This window comes from Amblyomma mixtum, chromosome 7 (genome assembly GCF_055824585.1).
Source record: "Amblyomma mixtum isolate Tamu chromosome 7, ASM5582458v1, whole genome shotgun sequence".
In the NCBI taxonomy this organism is placed as follows: Eukaryota; Metazoa; Arthropoda; class Arachnida; order Ixodida; family Ixodidae; genus Amblyomma; species Amblyomma mixtum.
In genome coordinates, this window is record NC_143018.1 from 22570547 (window position 1) to 22596738 (window position 26192).

General features: G+C 43.0%; 1 protein-coding gene across 4 annotated transcripts; it reads right to left on the reverse strand.

Annotated features, from left to right (window-relative positions):
• Positions 1 to 439: 439 nt before the first annotated feature.
• Positions 440 to 25867, reverse strand: LOC149335259 (uncharacterized). 4 transcript variants are annotated; one of them, XM_089551920.1, is made up of 20 exons: positions 25552 to 25867; positions 25014 to 25176; positions 24664 to 24716; positions 24518 to 24595; positions 24336 to 24430; positions 23443 to 23535; positions 21456 to 21552; positions 21002 to 21069; positions 20384 to 20459; positions 19859 to 19964; positions 19006 to 19108; positions 18466 to 18610; positions 17525 to 17587; positions 15428 to 15610; positions 12886 to 12951; positions 10920 to 10997; positions 10345 to 10419; positions 6873 to 6938; positions 5512 to 5685; positions 440 to 4093 (listed from the first exon to the last, which is right to left on the reverse strand). In XM_089551920.1, exons 2-20 carry the CDS (start codon positions 25132 to 25134, stop codon positions 3917 to 3919), a joined length of 1917 nt encoding a protein of 638 aa, XP_089408046.1. In that variant the 5' UTR covers positions 25135 to 25176; positions 25552 to 25867; the 3' UTR covers positions 440 to 3916. The 4 variants fall into 4 exon arrangements, with proteins under 4 accessions (XP_089408046.1, XP_089408048.1, XP_089408047.1 ...); XM_089551922.1 differs by lacking the exons at positions 24336 to 24430; positions 25552 to 25867 and having other exon boundaries at positions 24518 to 24616; positions 25014 to 25098; XM_089551921.1 differs by lacking the exons at positions 24336 to 24430; positions 25552 to 25867 and having other exon boundaries at positions 25014 to 25097.
• Positions 25868 to 26192: the final 325 nt, after the last annotated feature.

Below are 26192 nucleotides of genomic sequence, written 5' to 3' on the forward strand. Positions count from 1 at the left end.
ATGGTTCAAGTTATCTGGGGCCCTCCAGTAAGGCATCCCTCATAACGAGTTGCTTTGGGACTTTAAACCTCATAAACCAAACCAAACCACTTCTGCTCCACGTCAACATTTATTCAGTAAGGTTCGTCTTCAGCAACAGCAAAGTCGCACCAAAATTTCATCGTGAATAAATACATCCTATTGACTGTTTGCAAAGCACATCAGCACATTTCAACTCTCTAGAAACACAACGCTCCCCAACATTATTTTGAAAAGCCAGGTTTTTTTTTTTCCTTTTTCACAAGAAAATAGGAGTGAGGGTGTGGCTCTTGGACGAGTGTGTAAGGCACTGGTGCACATCACAGAGCACATAACTAAATGCATGTGCTTAATTTTAAAGTACAACCAAAGCAAATTACACAACAAATACACTGAAGGAAGACAACAAAGTGGTCAGATGTAGGTCAAAACAAAAGAAAACAATTTTATTACAAACGCTAAACATAAACTGCGTATGTGTCACAACCATATGTTACAAAACCAATCACATGAAACAAGGAAAACAGCACAAAGGACTTAAAACGGTGATGAATGCAATACTGCACATCCCAAGTTTCTCCTTGTGCCATTGACCTTGTTTTATATATGAAGGACATGCACGTGCCAAGCAATTATGTACTCAATTTTCACAATCAGCTTTCTAAAAATTAAACAAGTTTATCAGAATGGTAATCACATCAGGACTTCACATTATACAAACCATGTCAGCCTGTACTGATTTACACATGTAAGTACATACACCACCATGCAATGACTATGACGTCTGGATCACAATTTCAAGCAGCACCATTGCTTTATACGGCAGGCACTGTACGCGTTAGCAAAGCACTTGCATAACAGTGGACTCCCTTTAAGACGTGTTAGCCTCAATTCTATGATAAAGTGAACAGTTTAGGCACCACTGTTGAGCTTCCAAAAGACAGAACGCAAAAAATAAACGAATTTGGCTCACAGCATTCAACTAATATGCGCACCGTTTAACGCAAACCTTCAGAGTGCCATAACAGCACAACTGAATGAGTTTGCAAACACATTCATGTTTAGTTGCGCTCAGTATGACTTGCAACACACAAAATGTAGTCCGAGTTTCCGTCATAAAGCAGCAGAAGCCCTGCGGCGGTGAAAATTTATGTACCTAGCAGTTAACTGAAGGGGCAAGGCTTTCAGCAGAGTATATACCATGGCACATGCAATTGATGTAATGTGCGAAGCACATTAAAGTCACCACCAGTGCATTGCAAGTCGCGCTGAGCACGACTGTCTACACAAATTGCAAACTGTGTATTATTTTGCAAATGCACGTAACAAAGCACATCCTGGTTTTAGTGCACAAACAATTTGTTTCAGTGCCGCGTCACTTGTGAGCGGCCTTCAGCAAATTCTGGAAACGTGTCCTCCAAAGCAACAAAAGAGCAAGTATGGCAGAAAAGGCCAGAAGACACCATAACAAATACAAGGTTGACTGCAGAACACAATCTGATATTTTGAGCACTTGTACTAAAGAGAAGTTCCGTTAATTTGAACGTAATTATGATGTCCAGCAACGCTCGTCTTAAAGGGAGTCCACTACGTCACATGTCTTCTGTGGCACGCGTGTGTTTGCAGCAGGGTCTTGCGCTCTGCAAAGACACCACTGATGTCCGTGCCTTAGGTGAAACGATTAAGCACGAATACTACATGAACTTGAATTTTCATTTGTACTAACTATATATCTGCATATTAAGTTGTGACTGCTGACAGCTATTGAAAAACCAAGCAAGAATGATACAGCAGTGACACAAAGAAGATTAACTAATCAAAAATTGACAGAGATGCACAATACCATGTAACCAGTAATTTAAGAAAATACGACCAAATGGTTTGGTGGCATTAAGTGCTAATGCCCAGTTGTAAGCCAAGTCTTAGCAGGAAACTGTGCAGGGCTGTCATTAATTACAAGAACAGATAAAAATCCCATGCATTTAATGGCTGCTGGTAATCACTTCAAGCAATCCTAGGACACAGCCCAGAGCTGTCCCAACAACTTCCAAAGCACAAAAGAGTTCTAACAAATGTAATGCAGCTGAGATAGTATGCAGCAAAAGCATCCCCGAACAGGTGAACTGGTGAAGTCTTATCATAAAAAAACATTACAACGACAAAGGATGAAAAAAAGGAAGGGGACTCGTGCAGGCATTGCTGCGTGTGCTTGTCTAATATCCTTTTCTTATCTTTTGTCATCTCAGTGCTTCTTAATGACACAGGCAGCAAACATAAAATGTAGATAAGCTCATATGACAATGTGTAGCAAAGACATTCATGGAGTGGCTGTCAAGATTTTTGGGTGCCTTTTGACCCTTGTCGCAGTGGCGCAATTATTTAACCATTAAAGTCAATGGTTTTATCACGATTAGCGTAACAACACATATACAAAGCACAGAAAAAAATGCGAGTGAACTTAACAAAATCATGTTGAAGTAATGCTACACAGACACACTTCTGACTACACAAGTGCAAAAAAAGTGCTGCCTATTCAAGTGCTGACTATTCAGGACTTCGCTTTCATGAAACACCACAGCTGTTTCACATCAGCTTGCTAACACCACTGCAGGTGTACAAGAAACTAGTGGTTAAAAAAAACAAGGTTTAGTGACATTCAGCAGCCTTCATGACAAAAAGTGTGCATACGTGCTGAGAAAGCTATGATAAAATAAGTACAAAATATTCCAAAATAAAACAACAAATAACATCCCAACTGGTGTAAATGGCACCCGTCAAAGGCAACCTGCCAAACCGTACAAACTTAAAAAAATCATCTTATAAAGTTACAAGCCTGTGTGTACGTGGGACAATATTGAACAAAATTGTTAACATCATAGTATTTCTAGAATGCCGTACTAACATGTAAAACTTGGACAGTCATTGGAACCTTCACAAATATTAGTCTAACAATACTTTATATTATAGCTACACTTTTTCAAACATGACTCTGTTGCAGGCTTCTAATATTCTATTGAGCTCAGCAACATTTAGTGATCACATTGGCCACAGCACAAGTCAACCTTTTACAAAGAAAGCTACAAAAATAGTTCAGACACAGCTGTAAAATAGTACCTGATGTCCGTCTTTTCATCAGACACATAAACATTAGTAAATCCGAACACAGAGACCTTGTCTCCTTCCCATAAATTGTCATGAAGTAACAAAGAAGCCAGCAGTGAAGACCAGTGGTATGATATACAAAATTTTCACAGGTTTCCAAACGTTGTCATTGTGCACGAGCTCCGTGTGCTCTCAAACAATGACTAGATGCAGGTTAAAACTGTGCACAGCCCTGCAGCGAATAACAATCATAGCTTAAAGATCAGTGCAGTAGGGTTAAGCACAGACACCATAGCGGAGGTCCCTAAGTTGATTTCAACCATCCTGATTTCTCTAGCATTGAAATACTATCAATACACAGCCGCCTTAACACTTTTTCTCAATTTAAATGAGGCATCATGGCCCAGTATCAAGCTGATGAGATTATGCCTCGCAACTGAACATCTCTGCCACTTCACCGCTGTGACAGTCACGATTACGGGGATGAAGACGTGTTATCACACTGACGATGACGAAGAAGGGTAGAAAGGCTTACATTTTACTCAAATTTAAGCTGCCAAGAACAAAACGTTGCATGTTAGTTGAACAAATAGGCTCAAGCGCATGGAAAAAGGTAAAAGCAGCACAATGGCGGAAGAGCTTTGTAAGAAGGACGTCCCTCTGGTGCGGTACAATGCGAATGCTTGTGACACTTTCACGACTGCAGCAGTGATTCCGAGGCACCTTATGCCAAGACAGAGTGCATGTGGCAATACTAGACTTTGTGCCACTTGCAACGTGTGGACAACGGCTGAGATCATGAAGGTGCCTCTGAGCTGCGGTAAAGTTTCCGCATCCTCCTCAGCAGTGGCTCCGGCCGCTCAGAGCCTTCGTCCACTCTGGACACTTGAAACCTTGACACGCGACGCAACGGGAAGAAACTCAGCCTCTTCCTGCCAGGCTGCTTGCCGTGGGTGGGTGAAGAATCCGCCTCCTGCACAAAGCAAGAATAACGAAGCACTCTTTCACCAACTGACTGTCACGTGTATGGCCTAAGAAAGCACCACTGAAGTATTTGTCTGTGGCGATTAAACTGTGCCTAGGCACTGAGATTTCAGTAGGTTCATGGCACTACAGCCGTATATGTGCAGGCTCAGGTATAAATGCTCAGCTGGGGACTTTGAGGTCTACCTAGATTAACCAAGTTTTATCATCATCATCATCATCATCATCACGGTCAGCAGCAGCCTGACTATGCCCACTGCAGGGCAAATACCACTCCCATATCTTTCCAATTAACCCTGTCCTAAGTGATGCAGCGTGTGGCGCGGAGGTAGAGCATCTGCCTCGCATGCTAGAGGACCAGGGTACGAACCCTGGAGCCATGCAATTCTCCACTGAGTTTGAAAAAAAAAGAAAGAAAAATCAGCGTGTCGTGTTGATGTAATTGCACAACCAGGCTTGGCGTGCGGCCTGATCTTGGTGACCAGAACCGACTACTCACTCCCTCGCCAGAACAGGATTTGGCCACCCTGGTGTAGTACTTGGCCACAACCTTCTACGAACAGACTAATTAAGTTTTATTAGCAACCACGTAAATCCAGTTACACACTGCTGATTATGCCAATGGAACTAGCAAAATAATTTTGCCTCATGTGAAAAAATAAAAAAATAAAAATAAAAGAAGGAATAGATCAATGGTTTTCACTCCTTCAAAAACCCCAGAACACAACTGCGACCAATTCGGCTATGCATACATTGCATGCATCTGCGTCTCTTTTCAATTACCTACTTTCGGACCATTTTAAGGACTTTAAGAGGGTTAACTGCTGCGCTAGTTGGTTTTCAGACATAATAAATGATTTTTAATGCAACGGGGACACAACACATGAAAGACGACAACACGGGGAGGTGATGATTTTGGGCAGAGGTAGACATCAGATGGCTCGTGAAATTCTAGAAGCCTTTCATATCAAAAATGCCGGTCTGAGCTGTGTTAGTGACAGTTCGGTTTTTCTATAAGAAGCTGAGCAGAAATTTTTGTCGTGCCTACTGTGATAAGATCGACGCATGGGGTGTCTGGGTGCCTTGTACGCGTGCGCATACGCTGGGAGGGCTATATATTTCGTATGCTGTCTCTTGATTAAACAGTTGGAGTAAGCGCCCGTGTTGTCGTCTTTCTTGTGTTGAGTCCCCGTTGCGCTAAAAATCATTTATTATATTTTAAGGACGCACTAAAAATCTAGACACCTAGACATTGTGCATTTTAGTGAATGGATGATGAAGCAAGCTTAGCTCCTCTCTCTCTCTGCTGAAAGAGACCTTGACCTCTTTCAGCAGAAACGGAGAGATCTTCCCAGACAAAAGAAATGTGTTGGTAGCGCAGCAGTGGAGGCAGCAGCAGCAGCATACCGTGGTCTCCGACTTGCTCCGTTTGAGCTGGAAGGTGACCCGGGGTTTGCTCTGCGAGGATGATGGCTCTCCGCCAAGCAGGCTCTCCAGCTCCCAGACGTTCATGCGACCCTCCTTGGGGTGTTCCTTGTGATCGGGCATAGACAGTGCCCTCGACAGGTAGCGCACCATGTTCTGCACGGAGGAGGGAAAGTGGATCAAAACCAAATTCAACGTGCGACCAAGCAAAAAATGCTCAAACAATCTTATTTGCATTTACTTTACATCTGCCATTGTGACGTTACTTGCTGTGAAAGAAAATTCCTTCAATTAGACTCAAAAATCCCTATTTTAAGTCCTTTTTCTTCTGCAGTAGCTTGAAAACTCGAGAAATTTGTAAGCAAGACAATTTTGGTTCTCAGGATTCCCTGGAACTCCGTAAATTTCCCTAATCTGCCACAATTTACTCCTTGAATTCCCCAAAAAAGAAAAAAATTCCCCAAATGGAACCTACCTTTGAAGCCCCTACTTATATTGATCGAAGACTGCACTGATAAGATATTTTCCGCACAATATGTTCCTTACAAAAAAGATGTCAGCAGAAATGCCTTTTAAAGGTGCTCACAAAAGTTTAAGAATGCAGCTAACAACTAAAGGATGTTTTATGCCCTTTCCTGTGTGACCTGCACACCGCAACCCTGCATGTCAGACAATGCCTTCAGGCAACAAGAAAATTTACTTTTTTTATGGTTTCCGTGATATGAAAACTCCTATACATACAGGCGAAAGATGCTCTAATGGTTTTGTCTTCCTTACTGTAGAAAAACTTATCACCACAACTTCCGTGCAAATCAAGCACGAACTGCAACCATTGGTTACAGTGATTTGTTCTGCTTTCCGCTTCACATTTTTGGCCACGATGCGTCAACTGGCTTTTCTTTTGCAGCCTTCTCACAGTCGACAGTTTTAACAGCAGCACACGTCTCCGTGATAGTTTGAAGTGAAATGGAAAGTGTTGCCCGTGGCGTTACTGCTTTCACTGCATCTTTCCAATTTTTTTTCCCCATGTGAAAAGCTTATCATACTTTGGATCCATTTCTTAAGTATAAAAGTTGAAACTGGACACCAAACCAATCAGCATCGAATCTGGTTTCCACCTCATTTCTGCTGCTGAAAACCGCCTCTGCGTTTTGACACTATCGGCGTAAAACAGACACTTCTCGAGCAGATTAAAATATTAAATGTCGCCAATATGGTGATCTCCTTGGGCGCTCAGGCATCACAATTTCTCATACTCTGCTTATAAATAATAAAAAACACGTGCTTGATTTCAGTCACAGGGCCCCTTTAACAAGATAGTTTAGCCAGAAGTGCTGCCTTACCAATGGTGGAGGATGATTGGCCATCTGTTGTACGACTGTCTGGTACACATCATCATCCTCTGCTTCCTGTAGCATGATAAATGAGAACACAAGTGTTATACTCCTGCCACACGGCAAATTTAATGTCATTCCCATCGAATGGCGTTCGTTCAAAATGACATTATTTTGCTGCCACACGAGAAAATATAATGTCATTCCATGAAAACATTAGGTATCGAATGAGTTTACAGAACTCATTAGCCAGCGATCTCTGAGCTAATGTGTTATCTCGACACCAGAGACTTGGTGAGAAAATACACCGAAAAACACGATTTCAAAAGCGTCAAGAGCACTGTAATATTTCCGTGTCCGTATCATTGTGCGGTCGTTCATTTATGTACACAGAAATGCCAAATAGAATTGGAAAAAAAAAATAAAACTCACTCTCGCTACCACCCTTGCGTGGCTTCCGTGGTTAACATTCACAACATGGCAACGCCCAGCCCGCCCGCTTCGGACCGAATACTGCGTCGCCGCTGCATTTTTCGACGCAATAGCTTGCTCTAAATGGTCGTATTCGCTTTTATTTTGTGCATTCTCATCCCTCCGTGACAATATTGGAGTGAAATATTAGTCGTTTTTGAGGTTAATTTAAGAATTTTTTGATGCTAGGCTTAACTATGTACGGCGTACACTGTCGTCAAAGCAACGACCCCGGGCGAAGTATTTCTCCAACTTTGCATTAGAATCTACATTTTCATTTTATCCAATTGATTTACATTAAAAAAAAAACAAAGCCTTCGAATGCATTCATTACTGCCGTTAATAAAAGCGAGAAACGTTTCTTCGGGACACAGTTCAGGAATGTTTGACTTGCTATCATCTAGATGGCGCCACAGTGTGGTACGCTTCTCGCGCGCTATGTTAGTCACTCCCAACCACCGTACTCCCAACTAAAACTGTTGTGAGGACGGGTGGCAGTGCGCACAAGGTGCGCCCGTAGCATGCGCAAAGCTTTTGCGGACGCACAACTAATACTGTCTAATTTCACCATAGACAGCATTTCACAAAATGACATCCGCCATTTGCCTGCCACCTCTGGCTGAGCTTTGGCTTGGCTTGGACTCGTGGTGGATAGCAGTGATCAACACGTTATTGAAATGAGGATTAGTATTTTCAAATCAGTTTCCATTAGCAAAGCAATACTTTTGGCAACGCATTGAAGCATACATAGAAATTTTTGTATGCTGTACTCTCTTTCCATCGCAATCGCCATCATTTGCAAATGACATTAGTTTTTGCCGTGTAGCAGCGCGCAGAAAAAATGACATTAAGTCAAACAAATGTCATTCGATGAGAATGACATTAAATTTTCCATGTGGCAGGGGTATTACATACCAATGATGTCAAGCAAACAAGGATAGAGAAATGAGGGGCTCGTTATGACATACGCATGAAAGAAGCCAGCAGTCATTCAAACCGAGGAATTCATAGGATAATGGTTTCTCTTTAATTTGCGATGTTAAGTAGTGTCATCAATGTTACATGAAAGATAACCAATTACAAAATAGAAGAAAAAACAACTATACTACCTACACCATGAGATCTGAACCAATGGCCTCCATATGATAAACGCGGTGCTCGACCAAATCAGCTATGGCAACAGCTGTCCAATCTCCTACTTTTGGAGGTATTAGTGTTGCATGAACCTTAACAGTGTTCACCAGAGTTACCGTTGTCCTTAGCGGCGAACACAGAACGTTCTGTATTACCACGAATGTCACGTGCAATGCGAACAAACAGGGGTCTGCCTGTTTGCAGCAGTGCAAGAACCCTCTTATGCTACCTATCGCATTAAGACTGCCAGAAGCGATGTTTTCGTTAATCGAGACCCTGGCTAACCCTTGATTACTTTTGGCTTAATTCGTACCCATACTGATGATGGCAACAAAGACATACGCTACTGTGTTCACTTCTCTACAAGGCCAAATGTCAGTGACTCTATCTGAAAGAGCAGCATTGCTTTTCTGTTTACAGGATGAGTTCCAGCACTAAACAGATTTGTTGTAAGTATGAGAATGTGCTCACTTGTTCACAGAGAGACTTACAGGAAGAGGACAGTAGATGGGCTTCTAAACATAGTGCAAGCAGAAAATCGAAAAGCTGCAGACACAGTGTGCGGTTGGTTACTCATAGAATACACGAGACCACTTTTACATAAAATCCTCAATCCTTTAGAGCTCTCGATGTCAACTATGCAGTCAACTTCCGTTATTGCGAATTGGGGCACGTAAAATTCTTCACCCACAAGCACTGGACAAAACGACGTTACAATATATCACTAAGCCGAAAGATGACCGTTAAATTTCTTTTTTTTTTTTATCAATAAGAATCATTCTAAACATTCTCATTGCAGTGCTGCTGTCTCACTGAGACTGTGCAGCACCCTGGAGGCTGAGCTTGCGTCAGCTAATCAGGGACTAATTTTGCAAACCTGTTGACATGTGGCGCCCATGCACCGACAAATCCCGCCAGCTTGGCATGCCATCAACAGAGCACCCAACAGTCATGGCTCTGTTCTCATGTGCAGGCCAGTTTAGCCACTGATCAACTGCCTAGATCAATTGTTCAAGTGACTGCCGCGGTGGCTCAGTGGTCATAGCGCTCGGCTGCTGTCCCGAAAGGCGTGGGTTTGATCCCAGCCGCGGCGGTCGAATTTCGATGGAGGCGAAATTATAGGGGCCCGTGTATACTGTGCGATGTCAGTGCACGCTAAAGAACCCCAGGTGGTGGAAATTTCCGGAGCCCTTCACTACGGCATCCCTCATAGCCTGAGTCATTTTGAGACGTTAAATTCCTATAAACCCAACCAAACCAACTGTTCAAGTGACCCAGGGTATAATACTTATTTAGCCACTGATTAGCTGACACCACACATTAGCTTCAGAAACTGTGCACAGTTTTAATTACAGAAGAGCATACAGGGTATTTTTCCCTCCCCTCTTTTGCAATGCCTTCCAGCAGTCCTCAGGCAAACAATGCCTATAAGTGCCAGCCCCACAATTTGAACAGAAAGTTTACTTTTCAGCACATTTACCATTCCACACACCATTTACCTGTTTACCATTTACCACATCTACCAAGGAGCATGATGGCCTTAGCTGCCTATGTGCCATTAAACTCAACACAACACAACACAGCATTTACCACACCTTGAATAACACATATATAAAAAACCTCCTGGTGCTTTCCTTTCCATCCGAAATATCAACTGCTGATTCGAATTATTTGATGCCGGTCATTTTAAATTCAAAACAATAAGCCTTTCTAGAAAAGCACAAGCACTTGTTACTACTTTGGAACATGATCAAAATACGGGAAGAGATAAACTGACTAATGTCAAATGAGTATGTATAAGTCAAGCGTTCTGGACATTAAAAAAAAAAGAAAAATTAGAAGGAGGAAACAAGCAACACAAGTGTCGCGCACAAACCTCGATGATGTTCTGCAGGTCCTGGAGAGTGTTGTCAGCCAGGTCAGGATCTGCCTTTTTTGCCTCATCCAGTTTCTGTGAAGCACACAACATGGGAAGCGCTCAGCCATGCGGTTATCATTCTCTGCGCACTCTCCATTTAAGAAAGAAGGCCACAAGAACAAAATGAAATGCTATGCTGTCGAGCTTGATTTCTGCACAGACAAAGATTAAGCAAACTAAGCGTTATAATTTTAAGCCTTGCCAGCTCACTTGTCCTAGCGCTGAGCTAGGAACAGGAGGTGATAGGAGGCCAGGCAAGCTTACAGTAAAAAAATGTTGAACATGATCACCAAAACAAATAAATAAAAAGCGATTGTTGTAATTTGGCCAAGCTAGCATAGTCCTAGCTCCTAGCTGTCTATTTCATGGTTCCTTTGTATGCAATACATTACAGCACCAAATGTATTCAAGCACGAGTATGGTGGCCTGATGTGAGAAATATGAACGCATGAAATACAAGTTAGGCTGGCCTCTAGTGATCTTGTGCAGAAAGGCCCATGAAAGCAGAGATGTGCCACAACAGCACAACTCACCGTCCACTCCTCCAGAAGCTTTTTGCCCATGTTGCTTGCCGCTGCACCGCCCACGGTCTTGTTGTAGTCTCTTGCAACCTGTTGGGGATATGATGATTCAGTGAATAAAAGAATTTGCATCCCATGTTGCAGTACTGGTAAAACAACATGCATCTAAATGTTATAAACAACATCAAACTGCTGAAGAATGGAGACCTTGGCGAATTGCGATTTGTTTATATGCATGCTTTTTGCATTATAAACTGCGGATACTACAGACTGGTGAAAGCCATTGCAATTTGCACGAGGCATGGACACCAAGCATTATCTAAGAGTTTACTAAGACCTGAAGAGCACAAATTTAAAAATTCTTGAAGGTGCACTGAAGAAGAATCTGAACTCGTCTTTTTGCCGCGGGAACTCGATCTACACGTTCCCAGCATTCTTAGAAACTTCGATTTATTGCCCTGTGCAGCCGATTTTCCTAACTAAATCGGATTAACGTCTGCCGGCTGCCGCCTTTTTTTTTTTTAATTGCCCACATACGGTGGGAGGAGTCGACCAACGCATGGAGTGCCTTTCAGGCAGTTGCGTGGCGACTTTGCTTTCGCTTTTATTTTGTTTATTTTAGGTTTCCGTGAATAAATAGGTCTAGTCAGAGACTACATAGCTGCAAATTAGGCCCACGGAAATAAAGATACGCGTGGAGTCTTTGCTTTCCTCAATTACTACGCATCACTCCGCCGATGGCAGAGCGGCAAGCCGCCACGGGACTGGGTGAAAGGTTGGTCGACTCCTCCCACCGTTAGCGGGGAATTAAAAAAAAAAGGCAGGAGCCCGACGTTAATCCGATTTAAATTAGGAAAATCGGCCGCACAGGGCAATAGTTCAAAGTTTTCAAGAACGTTCGGAACGTGTAGATCCGAGTTCCAGCGGTAAAAATACGAGTAGAGATTCCTCTTCAGTGCACCTTTAATAATAATGCACTTTGCTTCAGTCCAAAAAAAACAATTTTTCTTAGTCTTTGGCTGCTATGGTAAACTAATTGCAAATACATCTTAGCTTTTCCATCAGGAACACACCTGGAAGACTAAGTCACTGTTCTTTTCAGCAAGGAGCAGTTTTCTTACTGAATGCCAACAGCGCAAACGACGCAGACAAAGTAGACGAAAACACAGGACAAGCACTGACTCACAACTGAAATTTTATTCAAGGAAAGTAGTACATTTTATAGAAAAAGTGGCCAACTTATCAGCTAGTAAACACAACCCATGTTTCTACGTGGCATCAAGGTATGCAACCTCACTGTCATATAATGAAATAGATGGCTTACTGACGCATAACCTTGTTTTTTTCCTCATGTGATATGCTTCTATAATCTCACGTGTTAATCGGGACGGGTGTTTGTAGAGGATATCACGGTAAGGCAATGAAGGAAAACAAGATTGGCAGTCTCGAACATGGTCAACTAGATTATTAGATTTGTTAGCTTCCAGATTATTTGCATGCTCTTTCAAACGTGTATTGATGCAACGCCCCGTCTGCCCGATATATACTTGTCCGCATGACATTGGGATTTTGTAAACTACCTCTTCTGCGCATGGCACATACATTGCTTCGTGCTTAACCCCACAAGTTGTTTCAGATTCTTTTCGTTGCTCAGCCTTTTTTTCCAAAACAGCACAAACCCTTTTAAGTTTCTTGGGTGCGGAAAAAACCACCCCTACGCCATACCGTTTTGCCACATTTTTAAGATTATGTGACAGGCGATGTACATAAGGGAGAATGGCAAACTTTTTTCTTTCCTTCTCTTTTCCCTGACTAGGCACCAAATATGGATTCTTAAGCTTTCTGGCTACCTTGTTACAGCCCAATAACATAACACCATCCGGGTAACCAGCTTCCTTTAACCTTTTAACTGCGTCGTTTGCGCTGTTGGCATTCAATATGTACCACCAACTCGCCCGTTTGGCTATAGTTTTCTTACCTTGATGTCGTACTTCCAAAATCTCTTTGTACCCTGTAGACTCTTGGCAGGGGCAATCTCCTTGATCTGCGAAAGACGGCAAGTAATGCATTACATTACACTACAAGACTTTCACGCAAACAATCCCGCTTTACATGAATAACTCAATCTAGGTGGATCCATCACAGCTTGAAAAGTCTTAATGCAGAAATGAAACACAAAATAAATACTGCAAAAGTCAATAAACTAGGGACATGTGGTTCAAGTGAAAGTCAAGATGTTCCATATTAAATGAAAAGAATTTAAACAAAGAGGAAGCTTATTATAGCATTGGCGAACAAAATTCAACACGAAATACAAATAACAAAAATAAAATACTCATATACAGGTATGTGATAGAGTTATTATTAATGTAACAGAAGAGTAATGACTCGCAAAGCAACTCCACCACAGAGGTTCATTCCGAAATAGAATATCAAGAAGCACACGCAAGGCAGCATTCTTTATTCACAAAACTGTGCGAGGTATTATCAAGTGCATCAACTTATGGCACGTTCAATAAAGTGTGCAGTTGGCATTTGATGATCATCATGACAAGTCCTTCTTCTGAAGTTAGTATTTGGTCAGCACAAAATTTTCCAATTTACACGGCCAGGAATTTACATGTGTCAGGAACAAATTTGCACAGCACAGGCACTGACCCTGCTTTCAGTTAAACAAATGAAATGTCTATCATATGCTTGGTTTAACTTAGGCAAACTCCACGATACAGAAAGTTAAGTTACGCAAACTAACTATGGTTTAACTTAGGCAAACTCCACGATACAGAAAATTAAGTTACGCAAACTAACTATCTTGTTCTACTGAAGGTATACAGACCTTGTACACCCCAAGCTAACCGTTTATACACTTCCACTTTCATGCTTCACTTTGCAGAAGAAAGTGTCCACATACTTTCACTGTATTCAGGAAATGCCTTATAATACTGAATGACACAACACGTCACAATGTTGAGACAAATGAAACAATGAATGAGACAAAATATACTTGTTTCATTCTACCTTGCCTGAAGAGGCTATGACCAACATCAGCTAGACTGCATGATAACATGCGTAAACAGGAACTAGATGTAAACCACACGGGCAAGTTAAAGCACCTTCAACTGTGCCCACCCACTGTGAGCACCACCTAGTTGCTTTATTTTTCGGCTTATGTTTACTTGACAAAGATTTCACCTTTCAAATTTTTTGCACCTTAAATGTCCACGTGGCACAAAGTAATTATCACCTGCCCACTATGGTGCTGCACATGAGCATTATGGAAGCTCGAGAAGAGCTGCCTCTCACAAGCCCCACTGGTGGCTGTGTTTGAAACAGCGACCAGCCCGGGCAATTGCGCAATACTTAACCGTTGCACTATTGTGCCAGTAGAGTGGTATAAGGTCTCTCCGCGATCTATGAATGCATTGAGACGGTTGTGACGTCATCAACAAAGCAGTGAACACTAGTGGATCAATCATAGGGCATCACCAAATTTGAAAATCTGACGACCCCCAAAATTTGGAAGTTGGCCCACTTCAAGAAATTCCTAAGAACCCCAAAATTTTGGAAGTAGGCCTAAATGCAATTGAATTGTCTTCTTAAAGGGACACTGAGGAGAAATTGAAGTTGGCTTGTATCGACAGAATACCAGCTGCTGATTACAAAAACGCCATTCATACTGACAATAAAGCTCTTGTAACGTAGAAAAGAGCAAGAACCAAAATACAGGTATCGCCGCCACAGGCCAAACTCGCAAGTACAAGCATGATGACGTCATAGGACAAAGCAGTGTTGCTAGAACCAATGGTTCTAGCAACTCTAGGACTCGAGAAGCCACAAATCCCTGAGGCGCAGCCAATGCATGCGCAAATCTCCTTGACGTCGCCAGATGGCGCCACGTGCCCGGCAGCTACGCATGCTCCTGAAGCATCGGGACCAATCAGCGCCTGTTTTCCGGCGGTAGGCGGGCTTCCGGTATTCCGCTAGCAGTAACAAGGTACACGGTATGCTAAAAGTGTCTATGTATTTGCGAGAACTTCGTTGACGACTTCGAGAACGAGATCCATCGTAACGCTGGCAAAACGCCAGTGCAAACGTAATCGAAGCGACTGTAGCGATGACCGCAATAGCCGATAGATGCCTTCAATGTGCGGCCGGTGGTAGCTTTCTTTTCGGCTGCTGCTAGGCCGCACTGCTGGCCGCTTGAAATCACGGAGTCTGTGGTACGTCATGCGCACGTCATGTTTCACGTCACTTAGTCCTGTGTCGTCATAGGAGAATCCCAAGTTTGAATCAGAGCGGCGGGAAAAACTTTTTCAACTTCGAATCCAAATTTCTTAGAAATAAATGCATCTTTCGCTGCTGGCCAAGTGGCAACAAAGCCATGACATGCCGAACTATCGGATTTTACTATAAAAAAAATATTAATAGTGCTCTCCTCAGTGTCCCTTTAAAGAATGTGGTTTTTGCTACTCATGTAGGACTACTATGGTCACACCGTCGTGAGACTGCAAGCAGCGCACCTTGAGAACAAGGATGCCCGACAGAATGATGCAGAGGATGTTGACCACGGTCAGGCAGAAGGAGATGACTCCCAGCACGGCACACTCCTTGTGCATGTTGTACTCGTCGAAGTAGTAAGGGATGTAGTTGCGCGGCGCAATGAAAGCTGGAGGCACCATCATGGTACCCCCTGTGGCATTGACCTGAGAAGGGAAAACAAGGCCTTCACACAGGGTGACACACTTGCAAAGGCCGCATTTCAGCAGAGGCGAAACAGGAAAGGTGCCTGTGTATCGTGTGATGTCAGGGCACATTAAAGAATCCCAAGTGGTCGAAGTTATACCAGAACCTTCCATTACAGCACCTCTTTCTCTCTCCCTTCTTTCACTTCCTCCTTCGTCTTTAGCCCCATTGCACAGTTGAGATGTCCACTGAGAAGTGAGACAATTACGGCAGCTTTCGTTCTCACAAACCAATTTTTATACAGCGTACAATGGCTGAGAAAATATTTCTGTTAAACACTGCGAGCTTCCCGTACAACAGTTAAAAGTCATTAACAAACAGCTCTTAACTGTAGAAGCACAGTTATTCCTTCGTTCTTCTTTGGCTGAATAATTACTTAAAATGGTGCTTGCTGTCATGCTTGGGAATCTCCACTTTTCACACAGTCGTGAAAAAAAATAAAAGTACCAGCAGGGAAACATAGCAGTCGAACACAGCGCATAAAAAAATTGTACACCGCTGTCTGCTGCCCTTTTTTTAATCTCCAGTGAGCACTGTATGCATCTCAGGAATCTGCAAGGCTTAGTGTTCCTCGCGATCACTTTGTATACAGGGAACGTTTGAAACACTCTGTGAAGGCTCTCTGTCTGCCTCAGCACCTGTCAATAAAATGAAGGCAGGGGCGGGAGAGGGGGAGGGAACACATGTGTAGAGCTGGCGAAGTCGCGGTATGCATACGCTTCTGCGCAGTTTTTGCGGTGGCAGCTCTAATCCTACTCAACCCTCATCTATCGGATTCTATAAATCGCATCTTTTAAGCCACAAGTGGCAAAAAAGAAGGCGGGTGACAAAAACGAAAGCCCATGAGCCAACCTGCGCAACCGCATCTCATACAACGCTACCCACACGCCGTCTGCAGCGGCATAGTTTCGTTTTTGTGCCTTTCTGTTGTTTGCGCTTGCACCGCAGCGGTGACGGAACTGTAACAGCCGCAACAAACCACGGGGTGTTAGCGTGGGCACAGCGCTCCAAAACACATTTGATGGAAGCCGCAGACCATGATGGTGGTCAAGCGCAGATGGAGTGTGGATGCCCGCTTTCACCACTGTGCCTTAGCCGTACCTGCGCGCTGAAAATCATCAGCATCAGCCTGACTACTCCTACTGCAGGGCAAAGGCCTCTGTCCTTTGCCAGTTGCGGCCACCGTATTCCCGCAAACTTCTTAATCTCATCCGCCAGCTAACTTCCTGTCGTCCCCTGCTGAATACATCTGCCTTCTCTTGGAATCCACTCCGTTACCCTTAAGGACCAGCGGTTATCTTGCCTTCGCATTTCATGCCCTGCCCAAGCCCATTTCTTCCTCTTGATTTCGACCAGGATGTCATTAACCCGCGTTTGTTCCCTCACCCACTCCGGCCGCTTCTAATCTCTCAACGTTACACCTGAAAATAGGCTGCCAAAAATGCGGGCACGGAGTAAAGTACTATCGCGCGAGGAGACATTCGCGACGTAAAGTGCGGGAGCCACAACTGCAATGTAACAGCTGAGTTTGTAACGCATGGGTACCTATTGGAGCTAGGTCGGGCCTGGCTTATAAAAATGAAGCAGCCAGGAAAACGCAGCAGTTGTGAATGTTAACAGCAGGGTTTTACTGTACGTAGAGTGGATTGCATATATCTATGGAGAATATACCTTCTGGGCTTACTACAAGGACACGCCTTGCTACAGAACAGTCCTGAAGTTTACACCAGCGACATTTTTGAGTGCATACCATCAACTACCTCAACCAAACACATGCGGCCAATCTCTGCATTGCAGATGAAAACACAGTTCCTGAACTGTAGTCCCACACAGCAAACAAAAGCAATTGTTGAGACTGAAATGAAACAGTTTACCTGAATTGGATCTTGAGACAGTGACTTGAATACTTTCACCAGGGACAGTGACCAAAGAATGCCCTGTGAGGAAGCAGGCCAGTGCCTTTGAGTTTGCTGATTTACAAATCAACACATAGGAAAACATGCAAATGAGCAAGGAAAATTTAAAAAAAAAGGGGGCGATCCACCAAACACAGACTACATCCATATTATACAGAATTCCTGAATTCCACAAGTGATTGCCCCAAGACCGGCTTGCCCAGTAATTCTACTGACAAGGCAGGCACTTTGTTAGAAGCATATTTTAAAAAATGGCACTTCTAAAAAAAAACCTCTTCGGCATAGAGCACGTCATATATAATGCTGCATCTTTTGACCCACTAATTCTTACCAGTTATGTTTAAACGCATCTTAAAAGTGTGCTCAGCAGTCTAATCTGCTCCTGTGCTCTCATAGCGTGGTGTTTAGAATGAAAGCATGCTTTGCACTGCTTGCGACTAGGTGCCACCATGCATTATGTACTTTGTTTAACAATTTTTGTAACATTATCTACTTCTCCGCTTGTGTTACTCCTTTCCTGTAAAGTCTAAGGGAGAGGATTCTGGTACCAAAGGGAACATTGGAACACGCACTCAAAACACAAAACACAGGACGAGAGCCACCTGCCTGTCACCTGAGAAGGTAGCTCTTCATGAGAAAGTACCAACCAACTCAACAAGTCCTTCTAAGGCTCCTCTTTACCATGACGATACTGATGACAATTTAATGCTTAAAGCTGTAAGGGGTGCTTGACCAAACAGTGCCATGCGTAACAGGTTCCTGGTCTGCGTATGGCCCATTTAACCTCAAACAAGCCAAAGCCAACACTTGGCAAAAACTACACAGCTTCTAAGCCAAGGCTGAGTAGCATGTCAGAAGAAATGATAGCAATAGCAACACAATAGGAAATCAATACTGACACTGTTGATGATGGGTGGCAGCAGAGAGGCCGAAATGGCCACGCCCACCAGGCAGGCAGAGTTTCCACCCAGGATGGCCATGGCCACCCCACCACCAGAGGGCAGGGCCACCAGAGAGCCCACCCACAGGCTTCTCCAGTGACCCCTGGAGGAGAAAGAGGGAAACGGTAAGGAGAGTGTCAAAGTCAGCACCCTCACACGGTAGAAGCCAACAGACACTGAAACCATGGGAGGCACAAGGGAAAGTTTTTCTTTTCGGTTAATGGTGGCATCAATCAGAGAGAGAAACTAGTTGCTCAATGATTTTAGATATCAATTTTACTCTCAGGACACCCTTGAGTCAACATCCAACTTGTTTCAGTTATCAAATGCTCTCATTGCCATCCTGCAAGTACTTTCCCTGGGTAATCTATAAGCACCATCGGTCAGTGCCACATTACACATCCCCTGACAAGCCACTCATTACAAGAATTCCAAGCTCGTGCGCAAACCACGCGCTTTCACACCAACTGTCATGAAATGCACAGACATCCACCCTACCTGGAGCTCATTTCCGGATTGGGCCAGCGTGACGGACTCCAGCTGGTACCTTCGTAAGGCGGTATGTCGCCCCAGAAGGCATTCAGAAGGCCAAAGAAAAAGCCTGCACGCAAGGCAAGGTTTTTCAACAACTCCACATTGCAAGTGTGTAACAATTATGCACCATAAAAAAATCATGTGCCCTTTGTTGCTTCTGAGTACAAGGCATATGCACTGTAAGTGTGTATATATATAATCCGAGGAGTAAAAATCACACAACACACCGTCTTAAGGATCAGTAATTAAGGACTAGTCTGGTTTTCCATGAAAACACCCCATGATTTAGAGTTCTTTCCTTTTGTTATTTTCTCAAAAAAAAAAAAAATCGGAATATGGCACACCTGCCTATGCTGGGACACAAAACACTTTATTTTTGTGATATTAAAGAAGCAGGTGCTCTTTCAACTAATCTACCTCTGAAGCCATATTTTAAAGCCCAAGGGGTAAATTAGATTTATATCCATAAAAAAAATTTCTGCAAAGACTTTTTTTAAATGAGTTCAAGAAGTTCAGGTCAGCCATTTTTCTTCTCACGCCTTCAATAATTTGCAGACACGAAAAGTGCCAGTTGACAGGTACATTGCTATACAAGTGGCTTTTCAGGACAGGATCAGGCTCAACCCAATTTTCTCAGGCTGTAAACCTATGTAAAGAATCAAGTTTTGCTTCAAAAAGCAAATGGTTCTAGCATAACTATCACAGTGCTTTAAGTGTAATTGATTCCCATATGTGTGACCACACACTTGTCAAGCTGCACTGCAGACTATGTTTCGGACAATCAAACGATCATGGATACTTTCCCCAGCAAACTCACCAAACAGCAGGCAGATGAAGAGACCAATCAATTCCGTTTTCAAGCCCAGCTTGGCAAGGGCTGTGTCACGAACTATGATGCCAAACGTTATTGCCATTATGGGCCCCTTTGGAGATGATGATACACAGTGCATGAGAAAGACAGACAGTGCCATAAAAAATTCTAAGAAATTTACATCTAAAACCCACAACAGTCAGAACGGAAGAAAATAATTTTATTGGCGATTCTATCTTGGCACTACCATAGCTTATAAGTAGGTTCAGAGAAATGTATGCCAATACACTTGCTCCATGAAGCAGAAAAGTTTCTGATGGTACCCACACTGTTGCAACTATAATGCTAGTGTTTTGAAACCCAAAGCATGAATATGAGTATCAAAGATTAACAAAGATACTTGCTTTGGACTAAAAAGACTGCCTAAGGCTAAGAGAGTAGGGGAAAAGAAGACAAAGAAAACAAGCATGCAATTTATAGCACATGGCACAGCTTCGATCAATTAAACCAGTTCTACTGTTGTAGGCTTACCATCAGAGGCGACACCAGCATTGCTGCAATTATTGATACCACATTATTGTCCATTAGCCCAAGAGCAGCGATCATGCTGGAAAAAAAAAAAGAACATGGTACAGCACACGTATTTCTTCAAGAACTTTTCATCGCAGGACATACCATATGGTAAGCCTCTAGTGCTTCATGCCTCAAGCCAGCATTTTACACATGTGCATCTATTATTAACAGCTTTCAATCTGTTCAATTTGTTGTCGCCACCTCCAACTCTCCTCAAAAAAAAAAAAAAAAGCTACACAATAGGTTAGCCCCTTCCGTACTCTCCATACGTACTCTCCTCAGTAAGATAAAAAAAATTTTAAACTATAAACCCTATATGCCAAATTTTTCTTTACGCTATCAAATTTAGAAATAAGCTGCATGATTATTTTGATACCTTCTAAAGAAAGTGCAAGATGCTTAACATATTTATTTATTTAAGTTCATTTAATTATATGTTCTGGCTCCTATGCAGCACAGTAGCATTGTGCAATACCTCACATGAAGTGCCTTTGTGCATTTAAAAAATCAAGAAACGAGAACAGCATGCACAAATAAGATGGTATGATGAATGGTGTGCCCAAGATACATACTCACCCAGCAAGAATTATAAATGTAACAAAATCAAACGTCAGCTCTCCTTGAGCTTTCACACCTGCAACAACCTGAAAAAGATAAGTGAAAGCAATGATATTACATCACGAGAGTGGCAGAGGGTCCCAAAATATAACAAATTTTCTCAGCTGAGCAGAAATTTTAAAAAAGGTCTCAAATGTGATCCGCTCTCTGAAGTCGACTCTGGTTTTCTTGAGAGGTACCGAACATAGCTGCCTTTTGTCTGCCTTCTTTACGAATTGTCAGGACACTCATTGCTAAGACCTACCCTTCAAAAGTGCATGCCAACCAACAACCGGTGATTCCTAGCAACACAGGTCAAGAAACAGTCTTTGCTAAATATAGATAAAGCTTGCTTTATTTTTTTCCCACTCTTTCCTAATAACAGTAGCTGCACACTGACTACAATCAGCGACCGGACCACTGAGTTACAAACCTGAGCAACTGTAAGGCGTGCCTTCACAGACTTCAAAAACTTCTTTTGCATAGACCGAAATCCGCTCTCTTTTTCTTTCTCCTTCTTTGCTTCATCGCTAAAAAAAAAAAAAACAACAACAACAAGTATCAAAGCTGTGGAATAGCACAAAGTCAAACCCGGATATATCGAACTCGAAAAGGATAGCAAAATAGTCCGATGAATCCATTATTCGATATATAAAAAATTTGCAGGCAAGCTTATCAGCAGGTAAGCTTATATGTAACCTGGAAGCAAGAATACACTGCTCCCATGCCAGTGACACACCTCTTGCAGTGACATGCTGCCCACCGCCGTGCTGGCAAGTTACACCGCCAGCGGCTTAACTTGCTTCGCATCAAAACCGTAAGGGATGTTTGTTTGGAACTAGCCACAGACTACCATAAGATGTCTAATCCTGTTACCAGTACACCATAAACAGAGTAAACGCTCATTAAAATTAAGGTACAGTTGGTTTCCGTAACTCTCTTGGCAGCGAACTGAGCGAATCATACCAGGCATGGGCCGCCATTAGGCTTTTTATGTCGGCTTCACCGTATGACAACGATGTGGCATGAAAAATGAGTATGAGATACAAGGCCACCCTAAAGCACTACCCACTCTCACCTCATCATATGAGAAGCGCCACTTGTAGGGGAGCAGCGCACAGGTCGATATAACAAATTACCAGTGAAATTTAAAGGTGCACTGAAGAGGAATCTGAACTTGTCTTTTTGCCGCGGGAACTCGATCTACACGTTCCGAGCTTTCTTAGAAACTGCGACTTATTGCCCTGTATGGCCGATTTCCCAAATTAAATCGAATTAACGGCCGGCTCCCGCCCTTCTTTTTTAATTCTCCCTCGTACGGTGGGCGGAGTCGACCAACGCGTGGAGTGCCTTTCACCCAGTCCCGTGGCGGCTTGCCTCTCTGCCATCGGCGGAGTAATACGTAGTAGTCCGTAGTAGCAAATAGTCCGCACGTATTTTTATTTCTGCAGGCTTATTTTGCGGCTATATTATCTGCGACTGAAACTATTTATTCATGGAAACCTAAAAAACAAAATAAAGCGAAAGCAAAGCCTCCACGGAGCTGGCTGAAAGGAACTTCACGCTTTGGTCGACTCCGCCCATCGTACGAGGCAGAATTAAAAAAAAAGGGCGGGAGCCAGACGTTAATTCCATTTAATTAGGGAAATCGGCCATACAGGGCAATAAGTTGCAGTTTCTAAGAATGCTAGGAATGTGTAGGTCGAGTTCCCGCGGCAAAAAGACAAGTTCAGAATCCTCTTCAGTGCACCTTTACGTTCAATACAGTGCGTGACATTCCTACACTTTTACACAAGATTTTCAAGAGGATATTATATGTGCTTGATATAGCCCATAATCGGAAATATCCGGGTTCAATATATCCGGGCTCGACTATATATGAAGCACTGCCTATCATCATATCATCACAAAATATGATGCTCGAACCCTATTTGCAGTACTATTTCTGTTGCCAATAACAATTAGCCAAGGAGTGATGGAAAGGATTCTTGTTTACAGAAGACTTCTTTCAAGAATGTTTTTATGCTGAATCTCCTAAGGTTTAGGAACAAGCAATAAGTATGCAAGGAACAAGCACCAATTTTTACCTTATGCTCCTACGGTGCATAGGAGAAATCTAGATGCTAATCTTACCTGAAAAAAAGTTTTCACACTGCAAGAGGCTAGAGCGTCTGCTTTAGGTGTCTCATTGATATTAACAAACCAAAGCTGAATTTTTGTTTACCATGAATAAAGCATAAGCTAATTCCCTGTCACAAGTAATGTCAATCCTCAACCAAGTATTATAGTCAGGTGCATTCGCAATATTTGGCATCCACAAAAAAAATTACGTTCAGTTCGCTTCTACACCCTGCCTAATGGGGAATGGCTGAAACAGCAAGAAGTTTTTACGTACACACTAGCAATTCTTACAGACTTACCCAGATTCAGGATAAAAATCTGCCACTGACTTCTGTTCCTCATCGTCACTCTCCGCTTCCACAGCTCTGTAGAATATCGGACACGGAAACACCCTATGGGGAAAATGAACGGAGATGTGTGAGTTACTATGTCTTGAAGGAATTGGTGAGCGCTAAAAAACATGGAAAAGGGACGAACACACAGGACTAAGCTTTCGCAATGCACGTTGCTCCAGATAAGCAATGCGTCAGCTCCCCTTTGGTGATGTTAGGGGGAACTCTTCGGCTGTTGTAAGTGCGCATAGTTTTTACCTGTTTTCCTTTTTGTCCTTCATTCTTGTCAGCGCGTGCGTTCCTCCCTCTTTTGTGCATGATTTGACTTCAAATGTGTGTATATATTCATGTTCCTTTTGAGATTAAAACAGTTGTTAGAAAGCGCTTCGTCCTGTGTGTTCGTCCCTTTTCCATGTTTTTTAGCGCTCACCAATTCCTTCAAGTATGTATTTCCAACTAGCCCCAGTAGTAGCTTTTTTGTTTTTACTATGTCTAAGTCATCGTACAGTAAATGAAAGAAAGGTAACAACACTAATTATCACACTAACCGGTTGTTAGGATTTACAAATGGCAATTATCATTAATTTGTTGTTAAGCACCTTGGTTATGATTGCAGAGATGTTATGGACCTTCGCATTGCTTAGAGAGAGCAGCCAAAACACGCAATTTGAAAATTATTACAATGATGTCCGGGGCACTTGCATTACATTTTACCTCCATAAGCGCCATCAAGTGCACATAACAAACAGTCCAATGACAGTCCAATGAGCAATATGGCAGCACACAAAGAGTGCTTCTTGCAAACGTTTATAGTTTAACTAAAACTATGCGCAGCATAAGTCACCACGAAGTGATCTTACCCAATAGTGGAGTCATATTTCGATCCAATTCCACGAGAAGTCAGATCATTAAGGACGCAATCCGTTGGCTTTCCACTTTCATATGGAAATGATACCTAAATGATAAGTGAACTTAGGAGAGCCTCCAGTAATCACTACAGGCATTAGCCAAAGCCGAAAAAAATCTCAGATATGCACAATACCTGATAAAACTTGTCTTCTCCAGTAGCATTCCAAATGGCATTTCGAATTCCGTATGACTCTAAACAGTCTTCCAATGCCTAAGGAACAAGAAGTGCATGCTGCTTGCCAAAGAATACTTACAACTGCAAAAACTGCTTTTATATACCTGCTTCAACGTAAGGTGCTCCTTGCTATCACAGAAGTTTTCCCGGTCATCATCTGTTGATCACAGAATATAAATCACAGCAAAGCTTCACCTCTGCGCACACGCGCCGTACAGGAAAGTCTTTTTCTGTTTGTTCAATTGTACAAATTTCCTCAGTTTTCTAGTTTCCTACATGAGTAAGGTCACAGGGAGAAGTTTAGTACGTGTCTGTCTGCTTTCTTAGCAACGCAAGAAATCACCATCTGTACTTCACAATGCGTGAGCTCATTGAAGATCGCTGTAGTACTTGCAAAAAAAAAAAAAAAAGAAAAATCAAAGTTCCAAAGGTGCGCATGGCATGGATTGCGTACCTTCCGACAACGTCGCTCGGCTATCCGCGCATGAGCGCTCTGCTTTCTCAGTATCTTCCTTCGGGATGCTGACTAGAAACCACATGCCCGACCTCATGCTGCTCTGACCGTTGGCAGGCATCTTCACAACTGATCGGCACGACTTGCTCAATTAAGTTCGCAACTGAAAAAAGAAAACACAACAATATGCATGACCACGTCGCACGCTTGAACAGCATGCGCACTGCACTACTTCCTCACTAACTAAACCAGAACGTAAGCTTTCAACCGTAGGCGCTACTTGAGACCCTAATTCCCACAAGCGTGAATGAAGAACCTGTTAATCGACACGATCTAGTCATTGGCCAAGCCCATTTACCGCATCATTAAACTCCTTCGCTTTCGACCAAGGCAGACTCCGCGTCGGCAGTGACATTCAGATGTCAAAAGAAAGCCCCGCGCTATGCCGCGCCCATATAGATGGCTCATATCGATGCATTCGCGCGGATGATATTATTGTGAAGTATTATCAATAAAAGACAAGCGAAGAACTCCTCACCTTGTACGAAAGCGAGGGCAACGATCAGCGCGTTTCTAGGCCATCGGGAAGGTGCAAGCCTTGCGTAAAGTCCGCTACATTCCCTCTGTTTAGAACCTATATATTGCTAAGGCACTGTTCAAATACTCTGAAAAATTATATTGCTATGTTTAGCAGTCTCTCCGGGCAAAAAAGCAATCCGTCCATTCCGCCCAACAACTCTACGACTTTACGGTCCACCATTCAGCGTGCACCGGCGTCTCTCTCCCACAGCTCTCTCTCTCTCTCTCGTCCTAGGGATTGCCCAGGGAACAACTCGCCGCGGAGAAAAAAAAAATACGGCACTGCGACGCTTGGAGAGCTACGGTGAGATTTACGTAACCATTGTTTTTATTTCTCTTTGCTCATACAGTTCGCTGGCTAGGGAGTTTGTGTAAGCCGTGCACCTGAACGTAGAAAGTGGGATTTGTTCATCGTTTCGACGGCGCTCTGCAAGTGAGTTTTTCTGCGATATTTCTCATACTGTTCGGTTTGAAACTTATCACCGACGCACTCCGCAGTTGTCACGGTATTTCGCGAGGGCGTCACGCGGTAACATGCTTTTAGACTGCGTTGACCAGCGCGTCTTTGAGATTAGTTCAGCACATGTGCACGACGGGCAG

Coding starts and splice junctions, on each gene's coding strand:
- LOC149335259 (XM_089551920.1), bottom strand. CDS start 25,134: ATGCCTGCCAACGGTCAGAGCAGCATGAGGTCGGGCATGTGGTTTCTA. Junction 24,596..24,663: donor AGCACCTTACGTTGAAGCAG/GTATATAAAAGC, acceptor CTTGTTCCTTAG/GCATTGGAAGACTGTTTAGA. Junction 10,420..10,919: donor AGCTTCTGGAGGAGTGGACG/GTGAGTTGTGCT, acceptor TGTGCTTCACAG/AAACTGGATGAGGCAAAAAA.